At 51.9% G+C, this 22418-nt stretch overlaps 1 protein-coding gene and 2 long non-coding RNA genes across 3 annotated transcripts in view; 2 read left to right on the forward strand and 1 right to left on the reverse strand.

Moving 5' to 3' along the window:
* MELTF (melanotransferrin) overlaps window positions 1-6525 on the forward strand; it is a 27224-nt gene extending 20699 nt beyond the window's left edge. Inside the window, exons 14-16 of the mRNA XM_021070118.1 lie at window positions 1230-1417; window positions 3702-3900; window positions 4354-6525. Of these exons, the coding sequence (XP_020925777.1) occupies window positions 1230-1417; window positions 3702-3900; window positions 4354-4430 (464 nt within the window). The 3' untranslated portion in view covers window positions 4431-6525. The remainder of the gene's footprint in view (window positions 1-1229; window positions 1418-3701; window positions 3901-4353) is intronic.
* On the reverse strand, window positions 5896-8922 carry LOC110256400. The gene is made up of 3 exons (XR_002337853.1): window positions 8742-8922; window positions 8507-8574; window positions 5896-8320 (listed from the first exon to the last, which is right to left on the reverse strand). It is a non-coding gene; the product is annotated as an uncharacterized LOC110256400 (long non-coding RNA).
* On the forward strand, window positions 8945-13019 carry LOC110256401. Its single transcript, XR_002337854.1, has 4 exons — window positions 8945-9117; window positions 9675-9766; window positions 9854-9984; window positions 12597-13019. It is a non-coding gene; the product is annotated as an uncharacterized LOC110256401 (long non-coding RNA).

Consider the following 22418-nt stretch of genomic DNA (forward strand, 5'->3'; position numbering starts at 1 on the left):
AGGGGAAGGGGAGGTTGGTGAAGGGAAAGTGAGATCTGAAGGGAAAAAACATAGTATTTCACAACTCAGATCCCACCTGCCTGTGGAGGTCACTAAGGCTTTAGATCAGCTTCCCTCAAAGAGCTGGAAGGGATCCAGGCCCTGCTGCCATAACCTCCTCCCTGTCAGCTCCCCTCAGAGAACCCTAGGGATCATCCCCCAGGAGGAGGGAGCTTTGTGCTCCTGCAGGAGCCAAGAGCCCTCTGCGGTCCTAGGATGAGGGTCAAGGAGGAGGCAGAGCCCTTGAAGGTTCATCTACAGTGAGGCAACCACCTCCCAGGGTCACTCAAATTTTCCATCTCTGTTCCTGGGTGTACCTGGAATTCCTTCTGGAAACAGGAAGAGAGTGAGTACTAAGTGAATACATGAAGACACACAAAAAATGTGATTCCTGGAGTTCCTGTTGTGGCACAGTGGAAACGAATCCGACTAGGAACCATGAGGTTGCAAGTTCGATCCCTGGCCTCACTCAGTGGGTTAAGGATCTGGTGTTGCCGTGAGCTGTGGTATAGGCCGGCAGCTGTAGCTCTGCTTAGACCCCTAGCCTGGAAACCTCCATATGCCATGGGTATGGCCCTGAAAAGCAAATTAATAATAATAATGTGATTCCCAAGAGCCGTGTTTCTCAGGAAGCCTTCAGACCAACCACCTCCTTCAGAATCACTGGGTAGCTAGTTTAAAATGCAGGTTCCTGGGCCCCACCGTAGACCTACCTGATGAGATTCTTTGCAAGGAGGGGCCTTCGAAACTGCCTCTTACAGATCAATATGTGATGTTATAACCACTCTGGTTTGAGAACTTCAGCCATTACGGGAGGAGGGCAACCACCACCCTCAGGCCCAAGACCTCTGGCACACAGATGAAGTTCTTTGCCTGGGAGTGAGTAAGAGCCTCAGTATCTCTGCCTGTTAAATGGGAGTGATCATACCTACCCCACATTACTGTCCAGAGGATAGAGCAGTGCTTGTAAACTGTTATGTAGTAGACACTTCTTATGCCCTATGAATATCAGATTAGCCCTGCTGGGCCCTCTCACCCTGCTAATAGAACAGAGCAACCGAAGAATGGAGAAGGTTGGGGAGCTGGCCAGATATTGCCCCCTCTCCCCAGGCAAGGATTTGGGGATCCCTGAAGAAGGCAGCCTCTCTCTATTCCTTCCCCTCACCCCTCCCTCTGCTCCATCCTTTCAGGCCACAATTCTGAGCCCTGGGCTGCTGTGCTCATGTCGGAGGACTATGAGCTGCTGTGTCCCAATGGGGCCCGGGCTGAGGTGACCCAGTTCGCAGCCTGTAACCTGGCACAGATACCATCCCAGGCAGTCATGGTCCGGCCAGACACCAACATCTTCACTGTGTATGGACTGCTGGACAAGGCCCAGGTGAGCCCGGGTGGGGGCCACCCCACTGCGGGGGAGGGCAACAGAGGTGAGCCAAGCCCCCAGGATGCCTCAGTCTACCTGGAGTGGACCTCAGGAGAAACTGAGGAAACCTGAGGGGAAGCTCTGTGATTTTCACTTAGCTCTTTCTGGTCTCTCTGAAGGATGGTGACTAGACGGGCCCCACCAGGGCCCTGAACTGCCCTGGTTAGTGACCCATGTAGCTGAATCCAGCGGCTGTTTCCCAGTCTGCCTCTCCCTGACCTCTCAGCAGCACTAGCTGCAGCTCCGTCCTCCTGAAGTCCACGTTCCTCTTGGACGCTGTTCCCGCTTGGCTCCCAGGACCCCACACTTGCCTGGCTCTCCTCCTACCTCTCTGGCCACTCCTCCTGGGCTCCTTTGCTGATTATTCATCATTTGCCTGGCCAGTAAGCACTGGAGCACCCCAGGATTCAACCCTCAATCCCCTTCTTTGTCAGCACCGACACCCCCATTATCTCATCCAGCCATGTTGATGGCTCCTACATGTACACCCTGCTTCAGTCCCACCCCTCTGTCTCAAACTTGGATCTTTTTTTTTTTCTTTGGGTCACACTCATGACGTTCCCAGGCCAAGGACTGTATCTGAGCCACAGTGCAGCAGCTCCGGATCCCTAACCCACTGCACCACAGCAGGAACATTAGTGAACAAACTTGCATCTTTAACAACTGCCTGCTTGACATTTCAACAGATATTTCTAACAAGCATCTTGAACTGAACAGGCTCAAGTTGGACCCCCTTTTTTCCGTCGTCTTCCTGTTCAGTGAATGCAGTTTCAGCCTTGCCGTTTCCTCAGGAGTCAGCTCACGGACTCTCGTCTTCCTCTCTCGCTCTACTTCTAGTCCATCCATAAATCCTATTTGGCCACACTTGCAAAACACATCTACAATTTGAACCCAGGCTGTCTGACAACAGGGCCCCTCCCTGGTTCCCAACCTCCCAGCTACCCACCTGATCTGATTTTGGCTGGATTTGACCTTTCCCTCCAGCCATAAGCACCCCAGACTTGCAGAGCCAGCTGGCTCTCAGGGCCAGTTCCTAACCTTCGAAATGATATCTGCTCTCACCTTTCCCATGAGCCGCTCGGTGCCAGGAGTTCTTGACTCTGGGTCCCTGGGCTCCCCCAGGGGTCCCCAAGCCCTCTGAAGTGATGCGGGGGACGAGCACTGTGGATGTACACTTTTCTGGGGAGAAGGCTGAGAGCTTTCATCAGATCCTCCAGAGGATCTGCGCATTCCCCCCAAAATATCAACAGCCACCTTACTCTTTCTTCCCCCCTTGATCAGTTTTTAAGAGCTGACACAGGCATTTGTCTGTGTTCTCCTGATGTCCTTTATGTAGTTCTGATTTCTCAATCCCTTCTGGCCTTTTTCCTGGCTCTCTCTGTCAGGGTGGGAGCCATAGCACATGCATCCTGAGGACCTCGGCAGGGAATAGAAGAGCTCCAGCAAGAATCTCTTGGGCCCTAGGAGGGTGGGTTCATGAAGGGTATTCAGCTCACCTAGTACTTTCTTAGTACTGGTGACAGAACAACAGGCTCTCTTATGAAATCACTTTGGTTTGGGGTAAAGGACACCCATAAGGTAGTGAGGAAGTCTGGTAGAAAAGGTTGAGGATGGAGTTCCTGTCATGGCTCAGTGGTTAATGAACCCAACTAGCATCCATGAGGACGCGGGTTTGATCCCTGGCCTCGCTCAGTGAGTTAAGGATCCAGCATTGCCGTGAGCTGTGGTGTAGGTCGCAGATGCAGCTCGGATCTGGCGTTGCTCTGGCTGTGGTGTAGGCTGGTGGCTACAGCTCCAATTTGACCCCTAGCCTGGGAACGTCCATATGCTGCCAGTGCAGCCCTAGAAAAGACAAAAGGCAAAAAAGAAAAAAAGAAAGAAAGAAAGAAAAGGTTGAGGATTGCTGAGCAGGCCTGGCAAAACCCTCAGTCATCTCAGGAACATCATCTCTCATTTCTGGATCTTTCTTCCTCTAAGTCTCAGGCTTCGGTTCTGTATCCAGCAGCTCGTTTGGTGTGATGTTTGTGAATAGCTTATGGTGATGGCTCTGGTCATCTCTTACTCCAGATCCCCTCTGGTGGCAGACCTCAGTGAGTTGTCCAGCTTATGACTTCAAAGCACAATCTGGGCCCCTGACTTTCCTTACTCCTCAGTTCACTGTGTATAAAACAGTTAATGGCAAGGGACACTGGGTGACCATTTGTGAGCCTGGGTGCCAAGCAGATCTGCTGTGTGCTTTTAGGACCTGTTTGGAGATGACCACAATAAGAATGGGTTCAAAATGTTCGACTCCTCCAACTACCATGGCCAAGACCTGCTTTTCAAGGATGCCACCATCCGGGTGGTGCCCGTGGGAGAGAGAACCACGTACCGTGACTGGCTGGGCCCCGACTATGTGGCGGCTCTGGAAGGAATGCTGTCTCAGCAGTGCTCAGGCGCAGGTAGGGCAGCTGCAAAAGCCCCGGACGGCTGGGTTCGCACCCCACAGAGAAAGAGTGGGAGCCTTCCCTGGGCATCATTCTGAGCCCTTCACCCAAAACCTTGAATGCACTGAAGGGCATTCTGGGTCTTTGCAAACGATCAAGGTGAAATGTCCTGGGTGGGTCTGAACAATTATAGCAGAAACACTGGCTGTGGCACGAAGACAGACCTGCGTAAGGAATATAAATGCTAAAAATAATCATCCAAAGAGGATTCAGGCACTGCATAAATATACATGTAGTGTAATTTTGAAAGAAATGAATATGTAAAGAAAGCAGGGGAAAGAAAAACTAATAGGGAAGCAAGTGGGAGCCTGGAGTGAGTTTAGTGCACAAAAAATACAGGTGCCAGAGGGCCAGGAACGTGGGTCCTTGGCCCTTGGAGGCCTTAACTGCCTGTGTTTAATCCCTCAGCGGTCACTGCCTCCGGGGTCTCCTTGCTGCTGCTCCCACTGGCCCTCACTGCCGGCCTCCTCCAGCCCTCTCTCTGAAGCAGCTCTGGGCAAGCCTCGCCCTCCTTGAGAATGGAAACCTCTTCAGAACTCTCTCTAAATAAGGCTCTTCTCCTCAAATCTGGTTAACACTGCTCAGAGGGAGACGTGTGATGGGAGAGGAAGCCGTGAAAAACCCCAGAGCCCCTCAGGGCTGCGATTCCGACACTGAAGGTTCTATGATTGCTGCAAGGTGGAATGAAGATGAGTGTTAAAGAGAAGCCCCCCGCAACTGGACTGAGCAGGTCTCTCCTGCTAGAACGCAGCCTCTGCCTCCCAGGCACCACCTGTCCCTCCACTACCTGAGGCTGAGGCGGCGCTGGCCAGCCTCCCAGTCACGCCCCACCCACAGGCTGGCACAGCTGCTTCCCTACAGAGCCGCAGGCTCCCACCACATGGATCCTCACCAGGCTTGGGTTCGGAAAAGACCAGTTGCCAAGGAAACAGGCTGAACCCGAGCTTCCCACACAGCCCTCTCTGCTGGAGCTTGCCCTGCCGAGCCGCCCAGGGGGCCTGATGAGATGACAGGCCCGCCGCGCCCCCACCCCGCCCGTTCCCACCTCCCCCTCTGGAGAATGGACATCACACCCAGCACCACCCATCAGCCCCCACTCCGTCTGTCCCCGTTCCAGCCTCCCTCCTGAGGACACTGTGTCTGTCCACACACACCGCGCATGAGGCTGGAGCCAGGCCCTCCAAAGAGGCAAAGCTGCCAGGCACACGCTGCCCTTTTGGCCTTGTCTGCTGTAGCTTGGCCCAGATGGGAACCCTCCCTGGTTGTACTGGGCTGGGGAGGGCAGGGAGGCTGGGGCTGGACCCTAGGAATGAAACCCTCGAGGGTTTCCTAGGACAGAGGAAATGCTGCTCAGTAAGAATCTTTACGAGATTGGAGTCTTGATGCAGGGTTGGGGGTCTAAAATCTTGCCTAAATACCTGTCTGTGGTAAGGGAGACAGGCCTCAGGACTGGACACGCTGTGTGCCCTTCCCTTTGGTGGATTCAGCTACAGCAGGCTCTATGCTGCGGTTAAACCCAGTCAGCAGGAATCCCCACTCCCAAGCTTCCTCCTCTGAGGCTCCACCTCAGATTACTCCCTTCTACCCCAGTGTGGTGGCCACCCCTCTAGAGCTACCCCTGAACCTCTAGCAGCAGCAGTTGCCTCCAGATGGAAGGGTTCAGCCTCCAGGGCTGCGCAGTGATCTCCGGGCCCTGGAGCAGGAGGTGGCCCAAGTCTGTAAGGCAGCGTGAGGCCCTCTGCAGACCTGGGAACGGGGAGAGGAGCCACAGGCCAGGTGAGGTGCTGAGGGGATCCCTTCTCCTCACCCAGCCCTGCACTGACCCGGCCGAGGGCCACTCAGTCCAGAGGAAGGGTCCCACCTTCCCCTCCCCTGCAAGTCATTGGAAAGTGCCTGGAGAGGGTCTCCATGATTACCACAATTGTCTGAGGAGCCAGAAAGTTTCCAGAACTGCCAGCTCTTACTCTGAAATTTGCTCCCTGAAAAAAGTAAGAGAGAAGAAACAGGAGCGAGCCACCCTCGTCAGCAGACTGGGAGCCGCGTGGGCCCGGAGCTATTTGCATCCCAGTCTGCGGGGGCCTCGGGGACGCTGATGACAGGCTGGGTTCCCAGAGCTTCGCCCCCACTTGTGGGCGTTGGGATGGATCCCTTCCATCCTCAACAGGGAAGGAGGCCGTTGGCAGCGTCCTGGCAATGCTCACACGGTCCTGAGGAATCCTGGTCCCCACCCCACTGTGAGGGGCCAGAAGGAGCCGGCCTCGGTTACCACGTTGGTACCCTCTTCACTGGGACAGCCAACGATTCCTCTCTACCCTGATGATCTTTGGATTTTTTTAAGAGAGATTTGTGCAGTGAGAAGTGGATTTCTGTGTGGCCGCCCTGGGCCAGCGTGCTGCCCAGAGTGTGACACTGTACCGTGAGCCCGCTGAGGGTGTGACCTGCACCAGCGCTGAGTGATGTCTGAACGTCTGGTGACAGCAGGGGTCCACCACGGTGTTAGCGTCAATGAAAGATGTTGGTTTGTTTTATAAATAAAGCCAGACAACCCTGCCCCTGATGAGCCTTGGATTCCGATAGAAACCTGCTGCTGCTGACTGGTTTTTATTTCTTAGGCGGTCAGAGGCCTGCGTGCCCCAGGCCACCCCTCTGCCACCTGGAACGGCCCATGCTACCCAGAGCCGGAGTCAGAAACCTGTTTGGGCCTCCAGCCAGTGAGGCCCTCAACTCCCTTCTCCAGTCTGAATGGGATCTCTGGCCCCTGCAGGCCCTCAGCCATCTCAGCACATCCCCGCTGCCTCTGTCCCCTCAGCCTCTTAAGTGTCCGTTCCTCTGGGGGTGAGGAGCTTCTCCACTGCCCCCACGCTGGTCTCCAAAGTAAGCTACCCACCCCTTTTCTTTGACAAGTTGGCTGCTAACTTGCTGGAGGAAGAAGGAGTCGTCAGTGGGCGCTCTCTGGCCTGCGCTGAGGTGGGGCGGGCCTGCTGGTCCCAGTGGGTGCCCCACTCTTGCTGGGGGACTGGAGGTTCTCTGTGCCTCCCTCTCCCACGGCTCCCACCCTTCTTTCTGCCCCCCTTCCCTCCTCCACTCCCTCCTTCCTCCCTGTGGCACTTCACAAGCCAGATATCTTGCTCCCCAGGGCATACAATCACCATGAAGCCTGGAAGCCTGGGGACCTGGTAGCAGAGGTTGATGATGTCTCTACCCCACATGGCCAGTCACTCAGCTCCCCTGGTGCCATCCCTGCCCCCTTAAACCTTTGGGATAATTACTTAATATCCGAGCACATCTCCTCATCTAAAAATCAAGCAGAATAATACTAATACCTGCCTTGTGAGGTGGTTGTGAAGATCAGATCACAATTTCTGTAAACACTCTGTGCCATGCTTGGTACACGTTAACAGGGGCAGTGAGGCCACTATTGCTGTTGCTCTGGGAGCTTGATTTGAGGCCTAAGTTTCAAATTCCTGGGAGAGATCCTCTGATTGACATAATGTGGGTCAGGTGACTCCTGCTGGACCCATCAGCTCAGGCCAGCAGCAGGGCCGAGAGCTGAAACATGGCCGCTGAGGCCCCAGAGAAAGAGGAGATGAAAGCACCATGACTCCGGCAGCCACCCCAGCTGGTAGAGGTGACATTTGGCATTCACTGAGCAAACATTTATTAATAACCACTGTTAGGACCCCTAGACCTGGGCCAGAGGGACCCTAGGCCTGGGTTTTGTGCTTTAGAACCGTGCTTTTCAAACCTCAGTGGGCATGAATCAGCTGGGGGGCTGGTTAGAATGCCAATCGTGATTTAGCAGGTCTGGAGCCAGGCTGCAGTTCTAACCTGCTCCCAGGGGGTGCCCATGCTGCCAGTCCAGGGACCACATTTTGAGCCTCTGCTGGAGCCTTCCTCTGCCCACACCTCCCACAGCGGGAGGAGTCATGGGGGCTGGGGGCAGGGAAGGGACATGTCACCCAAAGCCCATACCCCATCTTTCAGACCAGGCTCCAGAAATGCAGGAGCCCTGAGCCAGCTTCCAGTCTCTGGACAGGCCTCTTTCCCAGGTCTTGCCTCCAAACAGTGATCAAAAGGTGGCCCTTGGCAGGGAGGTGGAGCTGGCACTTGCTGAACAGGCCGCAGTGTCCTCTTGTGTGTGCACAGGTCCTCAAGGTGTGGGCTGGAGCCTCTTCCCTCTGAACCTCATATTTCAGTCTGCTGAGTCTATATAAAGTAGGGGGACAGGGCCCATTTAAGTCTGTTAGCTTGATTTGTAAGTTTTAGAATCATAGCTACGTGGTAGGTGGTCCTCCACTGGGGCCCTTGTCCTGGGCTTGTAGCCAGCCTGCTGTGTGCGCAGATGTCCAGCTCTGACCACCCTCTTCTCAGGGCCCTGGAAGACACCAAGAGGTCAGGTAAAGCCACTGCCCCTGCCCTTGGCCTCATTTGGTGAGGCCACTGGGTTGGTGTGGCCACTGAAAGAAGGGACAGTAAGAAGATGAGTGACAGCCCCCCCCCAACAAGGACAGGCAGGTCCTTCTGGCCCCATGGCACTTGGAGAACGAAGCATCACCCCCACCTTCAGGCTCCTCCCCAGGGCTTTCTTGACCTGTTTGCATTGAGGATCGATTCCTTAGGACCATGTACCTGTGAAAGATTCACACAATAGGTATAGAGGCTATGATTTTTTCAAAAGCTATTATTCCAATTTGGGAAAAACGTAAACCTGAGATTCAAGAAACTTGAATTCCAGTTCCGGTTTCACTTTAGGCAAATACTTTCTCCTGTCTAAATCCCAGTTCTCAAGTTCATACCATGGAGGTTTGGATGGTCCCTCTGCAGTTCCTCCCTCGAACAATTAGGCTGGAAAATCTCAGTCTTCCAGTTTATTGCCTGGTGGGTTCTGAAGCACAGGGGGCCAGGCGGGCTCCTGTTCTTTCTGCCTTTCCCAGCTGCCTTTAGGTTAACAGCCCTGAGCTGTTTCACAGCCTGCAGGTCATTGTATGTTAGATTCTCAAACTTTAGCACATGGGGACCACCTGAGGGCTCCTTAAAGCAGCGTGCTGGCCCCACCCCAGAGCCTCTGATTCCCTGGGGCTGGGGAGGGCGGAGACTTAGAATTTCGGGCCAATTCCAAGGTCAGGAATTGTGGCAGGTCCGGCCACCTCGATTTGAAGACGACTGTTAAAGGTGAGTGCACCCTCCCTGAGAGCGTGACGGGTGCTGCCCCAGCGGGGAAGATACAGGGGTACCTGGTGGAAGGGCCAGGGGTTAGGAGGCCCTCCTGGGGGGAGCTGGGCTCAGGAGGGGCGGGGCTGTGACCACGCCCGGTGCTCTCCGTGGGGAGGGGAAGGCTGTGCAAGATGGGGATCCCAGCGAGGTCACCAAGGGCGGGGGCAGCCTCCTGACTTGACTCTCCTGCCCAAAACGCGGCTCCTGGCCTCCGCTTGTCCTGTGCTTCTGCGCTCGCCCTGCGCACTTCTGAGTAGGGTTTTGAGGAAGCAGAGGGCCGGCAAAGAGTAGCGTGAGGACCACGTGCGGTCAGGAGAACCCTCTTCCACCTTCCTAGCCTCTGATGTCCCCAGAAAAATCCATGTACAGTGTCTGCAGTGGCAGTCTCTGGGAGACGTGGGGAGGAAGAGAAGGGTCTGGTGATTTGCGGGGCGGGCATTCTTCACCAAAATCCCCATCTAGAAGGCTTCACGGCAGACTTTGTGACACCCACATCCCTCTCTCCTTCCTTTTAGCACACCTCACTTTGCTTCAGGATGGCCATGTGTCCACCTAAAACTATTTACTCTGCGCGGCCAGGCAACCCAGTGCTGGCTGCCTAGTGCAGGTAACAGGGTATGGATTTCAGGAAGGCATTTTCACAGGAACCACCTGGGCTCACTTAGTCCTGCACCCTCTCCCTTCTCCTGCCCAGAAAGCAGCCCCGAGAACTAGAGCTGGAAAATGAAGCAGCCATCTTGCTGTGCGAGGCAACAAGTCCCCAGAGGAGGACACGGTGAGCAGAGCAGAAGAGGGAAAACACTGGGGTCACACGGCCGTATCCAGGTTGGGACTGTTCTAATCTGATTTTGTAATCTGGTTTTTTGTTGTTTCAACTGCATGTATGTGTATCAGTGGGAAGGGCATGAGATGGGGCTTGGGACCTGTCCCGGCTTTGTAACAGGCTGTGTGACTCAGGGAAGGCCGTGGTCCCTCTCTGGGCCTGTTTCTTCATCTGTAGGGATGAACTAGTCTCCAGGGTCTCTTTATGCCCTTCTATGGGTCAAAATCAAGAACTAGAGCTGGTCCTTGATACGTCTTCCAGGCCTGAGCTTAAGAGGGGCCTTCAGGAGTTCCTGTTGTGGCTCAGTGGGTTAAGAACCCGACATAGCATTGGGGAGGATGCAGGTTCGATACTTGGCCTCACTTGAATGGGTTAAGGATCTGGTGTTGCCGCAAGCTACAGGGTAGGTGGCAGATGAGGCTTGGCTCTGGTGTGGCTGTGGTATAGGCTGGCAGCTGCTGCTCTGATTCGACCTCTAGCCTGGGAACTTCCATGTGCTGCAGGTATGGCCCTAAAAAACAAAATAAATAAATAAATTTAAAAAGGGGGGATTTGGTGATAAGGCGGGAGGTAACCTTGGAAAGAGGTGACACAGTGTGACACTGTGACACAGTGGTTAACAGTGTTCAGCCAAAGGGCGATCATAAAGCACAGAATTAGAGGTGCCAGCAGGAGTTCCTGTCGTGGCACAGCGGAAATGAATCTGACTAGGAACCATGAGGTTGCAGGTTTGATCCCTGACCTTGATCAGTGGGTTAAAGATCTGGTGTTGCTGTGAGCTGTGGTGTAGGTCGCAGAGGTGGCTCTGATTGGGCTTTGCAGTGGCTCTGGTGTAGGCTGGCAGCTGTAGCTCTGATTAGACCCCTAGCCTGGGAACCTCCATATGCTGCGAGTGCAGCCCTAAAAATGACAAAAAAAAAAAAAAAAGATGCCAGCAATTATTCAATGCAGTTGTCGTAAGCCTTTGAGAGCCCCCAGAGCAGTTCAGTTTATTCCTGAAAGGTGCCCCAGAGTAGCTGTGCAGACCTGTGCCCCGCCCCACAGCCCCTGTCGAGTGGTGAAAGGCCAGTTGGATCACAAGTTGCTCCTGGGAAGGACAGAGCGTGGCAGGAGGAATGCCTTGTGATTGGTGTTAGCTGGGTCGTGAGTTGTTCTGTGTGACCTGTGGATTGGATCGGGCCTGCGTCATATGGTAGAGCCCCAGCTCTTGGGGGCAGAGCCATCCCCCTAGATGTACAAGGCCTGAGATTGGGGAAGGAAGAGGGAAATCAGTACTGTGATTAAAGATTGGGAAACGGGAGTTCCCATCGTGGCTCAGTGGAAAGAACCCGACTAGCATCCCATGAGGATGAGGGGTCAACCCCTGGCCTTGCTCAAGGATGTGGCATTGCCATGAGCTGTGGTGTCGGTCACAAATGTAGCTCGGATATGACATTGCTGTGTCTCTGGCATAGGCTTGGCAGCTGTAGCTCTGGTGTGAGACCTACTCTGGGAATCTTCATATGCTCCAAGTGCAGCCATAAAAAATAAAGATTGGGAAATGGGTAGAGGCTGCTTGAAACACACATTGTCTTCCACCCGAGCCCTGCCACGGCCCTGCCCTGAAATGGATTCATTATGGTGCCTGCTGGTTCTGTGAGTTCCCTGAGTATGAGCAAGGGTGGGGCCCAGCTGTCTCAGCAAGACAAGAACACAGCAGAAGCACTTCTGAAGGCCATCTCCCAGGCAGAGGCACTAGCTGGTGACCAGGGCAGCCAAGTTTGTGCTCAAGCTGGTGGGAGTCAGCTCAGGAACGCTCGCCTCCATGGCAACAACCTGGGAACCTGGTGACTCACATCCTGTCACCAAGACTCTGGGACTCCCCAGTTGTCTCCAGCCCCCCCAACCCCTGCCACCTTCTTTGGAAGGCCTCCAGAGCCCAAGCCCAGCCCTCGATGGAGTCACTGGACCCCAGTAAACCAACCTATGGCTTTGGGATACACGGCAGGGGCACAAAGGAGACCTTGCCTCTGAAACTAGTACAATAGTCAGGTTCACCTCTTCCCTTGGCAAAAAGCTATGCAGGAGAGATGGGAGAGGATATAGCTGTAACCATCATGATGCAAGTTACTCTCACTTGGTTGTTTTAAAAAATAGGCCTTCCAGGAGTTCGCTTCGTGGTGCAGTGGTTAACGAATCCGACTAGGAACCATGATGTTGCGGGTTCGATCCCTGGCCTTACCCAGTGGGTTAAGGATCTGGCGATGTGTGTGCTGTGGTGTAGGTTGCAGATGCGGCTCGGATCTTGCGTTGCTGTGGCTCTGGCATAGGCCAGTGGCTACAGCTCCGATCCGACCCGTAGCCTAGGAACCTCCATATGTCGCGGGAGTGGCCCAAGAAATGACAAAAAGACAAAAAAAAAATTTTTTTTAATTTAAAAATTTAAAAAATGAAAAATAGGCCTTCCCTGGCTGACGTATAGACTAAAGTCTGGTAACAGGGCGGCTACACCCTAGCATCCCCCACCCCCTGGCTTTCTCCCCTCAAGTGCAGGAGGACTGTCAGTCTCCCACTTGCTGGTGGGCTCTTTCCCAAGCAACTGTGAGCCTGGTCTTCCTCCATTCTGCCTGCCCAGCCCTATCTGAGACCTGGCTTACAGATTAAAGTGTGCATCAATGAATGAATCAATGGGACACCACCCTCAGGCTTCCATCCTGGCCCACCTGCAGCCTTTGGCCCCTTGACCTCCTGGAAGGCAAACCAAGCCCCTCGCCGAGTTGCAGGCCTCCCTCAAGTCCCACCAGACTCCACCGGACTGATTCATGTGGGCTGGTCACGTCTTTGGTTTTGAACCTGGAAGTCTCACAGCTTGGGGGCGAGGGCTCCTCCCTGCTCCTCTGCCAGGCTGTCGAAGGGAAATGCTGCCTCCCTAAGCGTGTCTCTGCTGAGCTGCCATGACAGCACTGGAATGGAGACCACTGGAAATCAAGAATCTCTTGTTGGAAAGCACGAATCTCTAGGAGTTCCCATTGTGGCACAGCAGAAACGAATCTGACTAGTATCCATGAAGATTCGGGTTCGATCCCTGGCCTCACTTAATGGGTTGGGGATCTGGTGTTGCCGTGAGCTGAAGTGTGTGTCTCAGGCGCAGCTTGGATCCTGTATTGCTGTGGCTGTGGGGTAGGCCGGCAGCTGTAGCTCCAATTCGACCCCTGGCCTGGGAACCTCCATATGCCACGGGTGTGGCCCTAAAAAAAGAAAAAAAAAGAAAAAAGAATCTCTGACTGCAATGAGGCAGCAGAATAGCCAGCACTGCCGTGGGAATTTTTCTCTAGGATCAGCCTGCTAGAAGGTGCCTGGACACAGCAGGTGGACAACTGGCCAAGCTGGAGGTGTGACGGTGTCCATCCCAGAGTCTCTGGGACAGTGAAATCCTGGAAACAGCCTAAGTGCCCAGCATTTTAGGTTGGAGAAATGAAAAGTGATGCCTGTTTTCACTTGCAGTGGAAGACAATGGATGGTCTGCAGCCAGCACATGAAGGACAGAGCTATATTTACCCTTGGGGAAAGATTTCCATGACATATTGTTGAGTAAAAAGAGCAGGTTATGAAACAGTAAATGATCCCATTATCATAAAGTCACACACAGGCACACACACAGGCACACACACATACACAGAGCTGTCTGGAAATCTGTTCACCAAGCTGTTAACAGTAACTCTCTCCAGTTGGTGGAATTTAAGGGTGATTTTTACTTTGTTCTTTAAGTTCTAGATCCTGAATGTTAAGGCATTCTAAATAACTTTTATCATTTCCACTTGGAAAAGAATAAATAAAAATAATATATAACCTTCCGCTGACCTGATCACAGCCCCTGTGCCTCATGTCTTCTCATCTCTTGCACAGCAATTCCAAGTCAGTACCTACAGGGAGCACAGCAGGGCTGCAGGAGGGCCAGGCTTGGAGCTGCTCCGTGCTGGGTGTGGACGTGGCTCTAGAACAAGCTGCGGGATGTCCAAGAAGCCAGGAAACCCTTCAGAGCTTCCATTTCTTCCCTGAGTGTCTGCCTCATGGGTTGGTGGGGAGGCAGGAAGAGTGGGTCAAGGGCCACTCTTGACCTGGAGGGACTGGCCTGTGACCTTGCCTGCCCAGGTCAGTCCAGGAGCTCAGACTCAGGGCCCCTGAACCTGAGACCCAGGCCTGCGGGTCTCATCTCTCTGAGTTCTGCAGGGGTGTGATCCAGGCTGTGGGCAGACGTGGGAAGGAAAAAAAGAATCCTGTGAGGCCAAGCTTATCCTGAGGGAACTGGACAAAAATCCAACTGCAGCCGCGTCCATGACAGGTGCCCCAGCATGAGAACCCACTGGCCTGAGGAAGGAAAGGAAGGCCACGAGCCAGGGGCCTGAGCCCAGGATCAGACAGGCTGCCTCAGGCAGGGCAGGGACACAGAGCATCCTCTCCAGGTGCTTCCACCCACCACCCCTCGCTTATCCACGCTTGGCTCCAGGGCACTGCCATACTCCCCCGCCCCCAGCCCTCAACCCCTGTCTCTAGTTCATGGCTTGTGGAGGAGGCCAGAGCTGGAAGAGAGCTCAGTGAATCAGCTTGTCCAGTCAGTGCGACCCACACCCTCATCTTTCAGGAAACCAAGGCCTACAAGGGCAGGACTTTCTGCTGATGGGGACAGAGCTCCAGGTTCAAATGCTCAAACTCAGAGTCTGGTTCCCAGCTCTGGACTAACAGGACCCAGTGCACCATGACCGGCACTCACCAGAACCTACCCTTCTGCTAGGATCCATCCCAGTTCACCATCTGGGACAGTTTTAACAGTCATGCCGCAACTATGTGCCTGAGGTCCTTCCTGCCCACTGGATCACAGGTGATCCAGCACCCAAATCCCATTCTGAAGTCCATTCCTAGGACCTCTCCTGGCACCACTGTCATAGGTTGGGTTCTCTGGGAAACACACTCTCAGACAGATGTGTGATCAGGTTTACTGGGGCATGTTGTCAGGAGCAGTGCCTCCAGGGGGTAAGGAATCATGGAATGGGCAGAGAGGAGTTGACATGCAAGGCCAGAGCAAGGGAGACCCCAGCCAATCCTACCAGGAGCTCTGATATCCTGGCTGCGGGAGGGTCTGGCCTTAATACTCCTCCTTCAACCCTCCAGTGGATGCAGGCTCGAGGGGTGAGGGGAGGGCACACGTGACCTTGAGCAGGGCAGCTCTCTTCAGCTAAGGGCAAGGCCCAGACAGGAATCCAGTTGGGACCCATTGACCCCCATACTCCAGACAGCTGGGGAATGAGAACCTCGGTCCTGCAGGGGCTCTGGGCAGCAGACCACAGCCTCCACTACAGAGGGTGGAAGAATCTTGCCTGCGATCACACAGCCAGGAAACAGTGGCATTGAATTCAAGTCCAGATGGCCAAAGCCCTCATCTTAATCTCAACACTCACATGCGTGTGTAATGCTTAAAGGGTGTGGATGCTGTGCTGGGCCTTGTCCCAGGTGCTATCTGTAAATTGTATCACTTACCTCTCAAAACAACCTCAAACACAGGTATTTATATGACAGCCACATCTTCCAGATAAAGAGCCTGAGCTTGGTGATGATACCTTGCCCAGGGTCACTCAGCTAATAAGCCAGGATTTGAGCCCAGGCACTTTGACCCCAGAGCTACTGCATGATAAGGCCATACTGACAGAATGGACCCTTGCCCAGGAGTTTGCGGATAACATGCATTTTCTGAATGTTTTTTGGAGTCAGAGGAGAGCCTGGTGAACTTGACCTCTGCAAGGTGCCCACTGGTCTGCGGACTGAGAGCCGGCTAAGGAGGCTGAGCCTGCCCAGGGTGGCTGGAGGAGTTCACAGCTCAAGTCTGGGCAGAGCAGTGGGTGCCAGCACCAACCAGGTGGCCTGGGGTTCGGCCCCATGAGCCCGGATCTGCAGGACTCTGGGAGGCTGGGTTTACAGAGTTATAAACAACGGGTCATCCGTGTTATCATCCTTGCATTGCTCCTGTGGGTCCCCATGAGAGGGATGCCGGCAGAAAATAATCAGGATACAGGCTGCACACCTGCTGGTTGTCTTCTACAGCGTCATCAGCCCCAATAGAAGTTGACCTTTGACAGCCAGCAACCCCCCATTCCTCGGAAACAGTGCGTTTCCTCCCTGGGGGTGGAATGGGGCCCTCTCCACCTGTGACAGTCTGTCCTGGGAACCCAGATCCGAGGCCCCAAAGCCTGGCCGTGGCGCAGGGAAGGCTGATGGGGGGAGGGACAGACCAGAGGTCCCCTTGCCATGCTTCCCCCAGGCTCTTCTCTGTTTGGGAAGGGTCTGCCTCCACCTGCTCCCCGACCCCAGGACCTTAATGGCAGAGACCGAGCCTGCCCACTGCATTCCCAGGGCCAAGCTTGACCTGGAACATAGCAGGGACCTGGTAATGTGTTTGCTGAATGAACGAATGAATGAATTAACCAACAAACGAACAAATGAACAAAGGAATGAGATGAGATGTAGTTTTGCATTCTGCAAGTGGATTGCTTCTGGGACATTCCCAGAGTATTGAGTGGCCTGATCCTCCCTGGCAACTCCTGGGCTCAGGAGCTGATAAAGGGTAACTATTGGCATCAGGGCTGGTCAGTGTCTCTTCCTGATCCTGAGGCTGCTGCCTTTACCAGGGTGTGTGTTTAGTTGGCCAGGTGACCTACACAACAGAAATGTATGTCCCAGTCTGGGGGGCTGGCAGTCTAAGATCAAGATGTCAGCCAGTTGGTTCCTTAGCTTGTATATCACCCCAGGCTCTGCCTGTATCTTCACACCCTGTTCTCCCCTTTTTATGAGGACATCAGTTGTATTGGATTGAGGCCCATCCTAATGACTATATATATATATATATATATATATATATATATATATATATATATATTTTTTTTTTTTTTTTTTGTCTTTTTGCCTTTTCTAGGGCCGCTCCCATGGCATATGGAGGTTCCCAGGCTAGGGGCTGAATCGGAGCTGTAGCCACCGGCCTACACCACAGCCACAGCAACGAGGGATCCGAGCTGCATCTGCAACCTACACCACAGGTCACGGCAACGCCGGATCCTTAACCTACTGAGCGAGGCCAGGGGTCGAACCTGAAACCTCATCGTCCCTAGTCGGATTCGTTAACCACTGAGCCACAATGGGAACTCCATTAATGACCTCATCTTACTTGATTCCATCTACAGCAACCCTATGTTCAGATAAGGCCATGTTCTGAGTTATTGGGCATAAGGACCTCACCATTCAAATTTGGGAGGACATAGTTCAACCCATGACAATTTGCTCTTTTTTTTTTTTTTTTTTTAATCCAGGTCAGGTTTCAACTGTTTTTTTTTTTTATAATTTTTATTTTTTCCATCATAGCTGGTTTACAGTGTTCTGTTAGTTTTCTACTATACAGCAAGGTGACCCAGTCACACATACACATATACATTCTTTTTCTCACATAATAGTTTGCTCTTCTATTGGTCAGAGTTGGGCACAGTCAGTCTCTCACAGTCTCTCTGCTCCGCCCCCACCAATATGAGACTATTGAGATGGATGATGTTTGGGAGAGATGTCGACCCAGGTCGGACTATCTGGGCAGCACTCCCCAAGCCTCCAGATGTGCTCTGACTCTCCACTTACCTCCCCTTGGCAAAGAGGCAAAGGAACAACAGAAGGGTCTGACCTGCAGATAGACTGGGCCTGGCTCAGAGGAGTTCTCCCCACAGCTTTGGCACATCTGCAGGAGAGAAACTGCTGCCTCTCCCAGTGCCAGGGCTCTGGAGGGGGCTCACCCCCCAGCCCCGGTTCCCTCACCCTCCTTCCTTTCTCTCCTCCACCTCCTTTGTTGCCCTTTCAGCTCCAACTGTCCAGGGGTATCAAAACTGGCTTCAGCCATTGTGAGCTGGAAAGGAAGCAATGGGCAGGCGCATTTTCCAAGGATGTTGCATTTTATATGATCAATTATCAGCACTATTGGGGTTTTTTAAGTTTTATTGAAGTATAGTTGATTTACAAGGTTGTGATAATTTCTGCTCCATAACAAAGTGATTGAGTTGTGCATGTACACAGCCATTCTCTTTCAGATTCTTTCCCCACATAGATTATCACAGAATACTGGGTAGAGCTCTCTGTGCTCTACAGCAGGTCCCTGTTGGCCAGTCATTCCATACACCTCAGTGTGCATATATCATCAGTCCCAAAGCCCCAGGCCATCCCTCCCCCATCACCTATCCCCTGTGGCAACCACAAGTTTGCCTTCAAAGTCTGTGAGTCTGTTTCTGCTCAGCAGATAGACCCATTTGTATCCTCCTTTTAGATTCCACATGAAAGTGACCTTGCATGATGTCCATCTTTCAGTGTCTAATGTCACCTAGCATGACAATCTCGAGGTCCATCCATGTTGCTATAAATGGCGTTATTTCATTCTTTTTTATGGCTGAGTAATATTCCATTGTGTATATGTATCACATCTTCTTTATCCACTCCTCTGCCAGTGGACATTTAGGTTGTTTCTATGTCTTGGCTGTTGAAAATAGTGCTGCAATGAACCTTGGGGTACATTATCTTTCTGAATTCTTGTTTTCTCTAGATAGATGCCCAGGAGTGGATCATATGATAGTTCTACTTTTACTTTTTGGAGGAACCTCCTTTCTGTTTTCCTTAGTGTTTGCACCAATTTACATTCCCATCAACAGTGGAAGAGGGTTCCTTTTTCTTTTCACCCTCCCCAGCATTTATTGTTTGTACCAACATTCACTGTTAACTTCATCTCTCGACCCTGACACCCCCACTGGGGAGCTGTTAGTATCACTCCCATCCTACATGGCAGGCAAGCAAGGCTCTGACAGTCAAGGGACTGGCTGGGATTTGAACAGAGGCATAGCCAGCCCCTGAGCGTGGTGGTAGCACGTCAGCTCGCCTGCTGCCTGCAGCTTCCAGGACACCACAGCCAAAGTCCAGATGCAATTGTCCTTATCTCCTGTGCTCAGATCTCCACCATCATCTAGGGCCCTGGTCAGGTGGGCCCCCCACTCAGTTCAGGAGGCCTGGGTCAGCACTTGTGGGAGCGTGGGCTCCTCACTGATAACAGAAGTGCTGGTTCTGCCCAGGTTAGAGATGGATTGGAAACCGGGCTTATCTTTGAAAGGACAGAATTTTGCAGCAGATCTTGTCAGCCACTGGCTGCTCAGCTGAGCCTCTGTCAGGCCCTGAAGTCCCTCTTTTTGAGGGCCTCCTGAGAGCTGAGAGCAGTTTCCGCCTGCAGATCTGTGCCATTAGCCCCTCCTGGCCACAGGGTCTCAGATTCTGCAGCCAAGAGAGGGTACGACTAGGGAGGAGGGACAGGCAGGCTGGTGAGGGCCACCTGCCCCAGCTACAAAGGCTCGGGATGATGATCTTATTTCTTTCAGTAAAAGACACTAGCCCTGCATCAGTGCATGTACCCCCGTACCTGATGGCCATGTGTACATGTTGACTCGTGTGTGCTCATTTCCAGAACTTTTCCTCTTGCAAAAGGACAGAGGAGCTTTTTCCTGCTGGGAAAGGATGACAGAAAATGTCCTCACCCAGAGATGTCTTAAGACTTCACACTTCTGATGCCTGTACTCTTTTCTTCCCATTTTCATGTCCATCAGGGGCTTAAAGAACTTTTTTTTTTTTTTTTTTTTTTTGCTTTTTAGGGCCACACCACGACATATGGAGTTTCCCAGGCTAGAGGTTGAATCAGAGCTACAGCTGCCAGCCTACGCCACGGCAACACAGGATTCGAGCCGCATCTGTGAGCTACACCACAGCTCATGGCAAGAGCCGATCCTCAACCCACTGAGCAAGGCCAGGAATCGAACTCGAGTCCTCATGGATACTAGTCGGATTTGTTTCTGCTGTGCCACAGTGGGAACTCCAAGAACTTTTTAAAAGTCGGGCTCCATCCCCCTTCTTCATCCCAACCTTGGGTTTCTTCTGAGACTGAGAAGGACCTGTAAGGGGTGGGGTAGAGATTGCTTTAACTGAAATGCATGTGCTTTGCCATCTCCTCTTAGGCAACTTTATTATTGATTTATTTGGCTGCGGTGTGCAGTGGCTTGATGCGAGATCTCAGTTCCCAGAGCAGGGACTGAACCCAGGCCATATCGGTGAAAGCACCGAGTCCCAAACACGAGACCTCCAGGGAACTTCATATGTATGGTGTGTGTGTGTGTGTGTGTGTGTGTGTGGAGGGGTGAAATATACTAACATAAAATTTCCATTTTAACCATTTTTAAGTGTGTAGTTCTGTAACCCTAAGTGCATTCACGTTGTTGTGCAACCATCACCACCATCCACCTCCAGAACTTTTTCATCTTCCCCAGCTGAAACCATGCATACGCTAAACACGAACCCACCCCACTCCTGGACATCCATTTCCACTGTATTTGAGGCATCTCCTTGCAGTTGTGTAAAGCATGAGTGTTTTCGTGGTTATGTGTCTTGAACTAACATACATTGGCCTGTGCTGATAAATCTCATCCTCCTCATTTATCTTTCACTTAATGCTGTGTTTTAAAAACCAATCCAGATGCCACTTTGTTGTTTCTAATTCACAAAGGTTTCCATCTCAGCGTCCCCCTCTGGGAGATGGCCAGCCAGGTGCCTCCAGCTCTTGACACACCTTCATTCAAGATTTTTAACTGAGTCAATCAAATCATCTGGATCTTTGCCTTTTTTTTTTTTTTTTAATGATCTCTTCCTGAGGCAGTGGCTTCATTAGAATCTTCAACTACAATTGCTGAGCTGTTTCTTCCTACTGTTCTCTTAGTTGCTGCTTTATGTATTTTTAGACTATTGAGTTCCTGTTGTGGCTCAGTGGGTTAAGAAACTGTCTAGTATCCATGAGGATGTGGGTTTGATCCCTTACCTCACTCAGTGGGTTAAGGATCGGCATTGCTGCAGGATGCAAGGTTGCTGCAGATGCAGCTCAGATCTGGTGTGGCTGTGGTGTAGGCCAGCAGCTGCAGCTCCGATTTGACCCCTAGCCTGGGAACTTCCATATGCCGTAGGTGCGGCCCTAAAAAGAAAAAGGAAAAAAAAAAAAAAAAGACTATTGTTTGATGCATGTGTTTGTGGCCATTTACCATATGATATATCTCTCTTTGACAAAATGATGGCTTTATCTCTATATTTTGTAAGTTATTAATATTGCTCTTCTGATATTCTTTGATTCATATTTACCTGATATCTTTTTCCTGGTTCTTTTCAATCTTTTTTTTTTTTTCTTTTTAGGGCCACACCTGCAGCATATGGAGGTTCCAAGGCTAGGGGTCCAATTGGAGCTACAGCTGCCAGCCTGAACCACAGCCACAGCAATGCCAGATCTGAGCCGCGTCTGCAACCTACACCATAGCTCATGGCAACGCCGCATTCTTAACCCACTGAGTGGGGCCAGGGATTGAACCTGCTACCTCATGGTTACTAGTCGGATTTGTTTCCACTGTGCCACAGTGGGAACTCCTCTTTTCAATCTTTATCATTTTAAGTGATAAAGGGTCCCTTACAGTCACAGTATCAACACTAGGAGTTTCTGTTACATATCTCCCACCTTTATATATATATAATAATTAGTGACTATTTATAATTATTGTTAATACTGTTATGTTAGAACTTATTTCTGTCTTACTTTATATATTCTTTTGACTGTCCATCTTATTGTTGCTTCTTCCTCTCCTCCTTCAATTAAATAGTCCAATTTTTTTTTTTTTTTTTTTTTTTTTTTGTCTTTTGTCTTTGTTGTTGTTGTTGTTATTGTTGCTATTTCTTGGGCCGCTCCCGCGGCATATGGAGGTTCCCAGGCTAGGGGTCTAATTGGAGCTGTAGCCACCGGCCTACGCCAGAGCCATAGCAACGCGGGATCCGAGCCGCGTCTGCAACCTACACCACGGCTCACGGCAACGCCGGATTGTTAACCCACTGAGCAAGGGCAGGGATCGAACCCGCAACCTCATGGTTCCTAGTCGGATTCGTTAACCACTGAGCCACGACGGGAACTCCTCCAATTTTCTTCTGCTGATTTGAAAGTAGTTTTTATAACCATGTAAAATAGACATCTGTGAATGATTGAATAAATAAATGGGAGGAAAGGAACTAATCTTCCTTGCAGAAGAATTTCAAATAATAAATGTAGAAGAAATAGAAAAATCACCATTAGGAGTTCCTGTCGTGGCTCAGTGGAAACAAATCTGACTAGTATCCATGAGGATGCAAGTTTGATCCCTGGACTTGCTCAGTGAGTTAAGGATCGTGTTGGTGTGAGCTGTGGTGTAGGTTGCAGACGTGGCTCAGATCCTGTGTGGCTGTGGCGGTGGTGTAGGCCAGCAGTTACAGCTCTGATTCAACCCCTAGCCTGGGAATCTCTATACACTGCAGGTGCAGCGCTGAAAGACAAAAAAAAAAA

Source organism: Sus scrofa, chromosome 13, assembly GCF_000003025.6.
Source record: "Sus scrofa isolate TJ Tabasco breed Duroc chromosome 13, Sscrofa11.1, whole genome shotgun sequence".
In the NCBI taxonomy this organism is placed as follows: Eukaryota; Metazoa; Chordata; class Mammalia; order Artiodactyla; family Suidae; genus Sus; species Sus scrofa.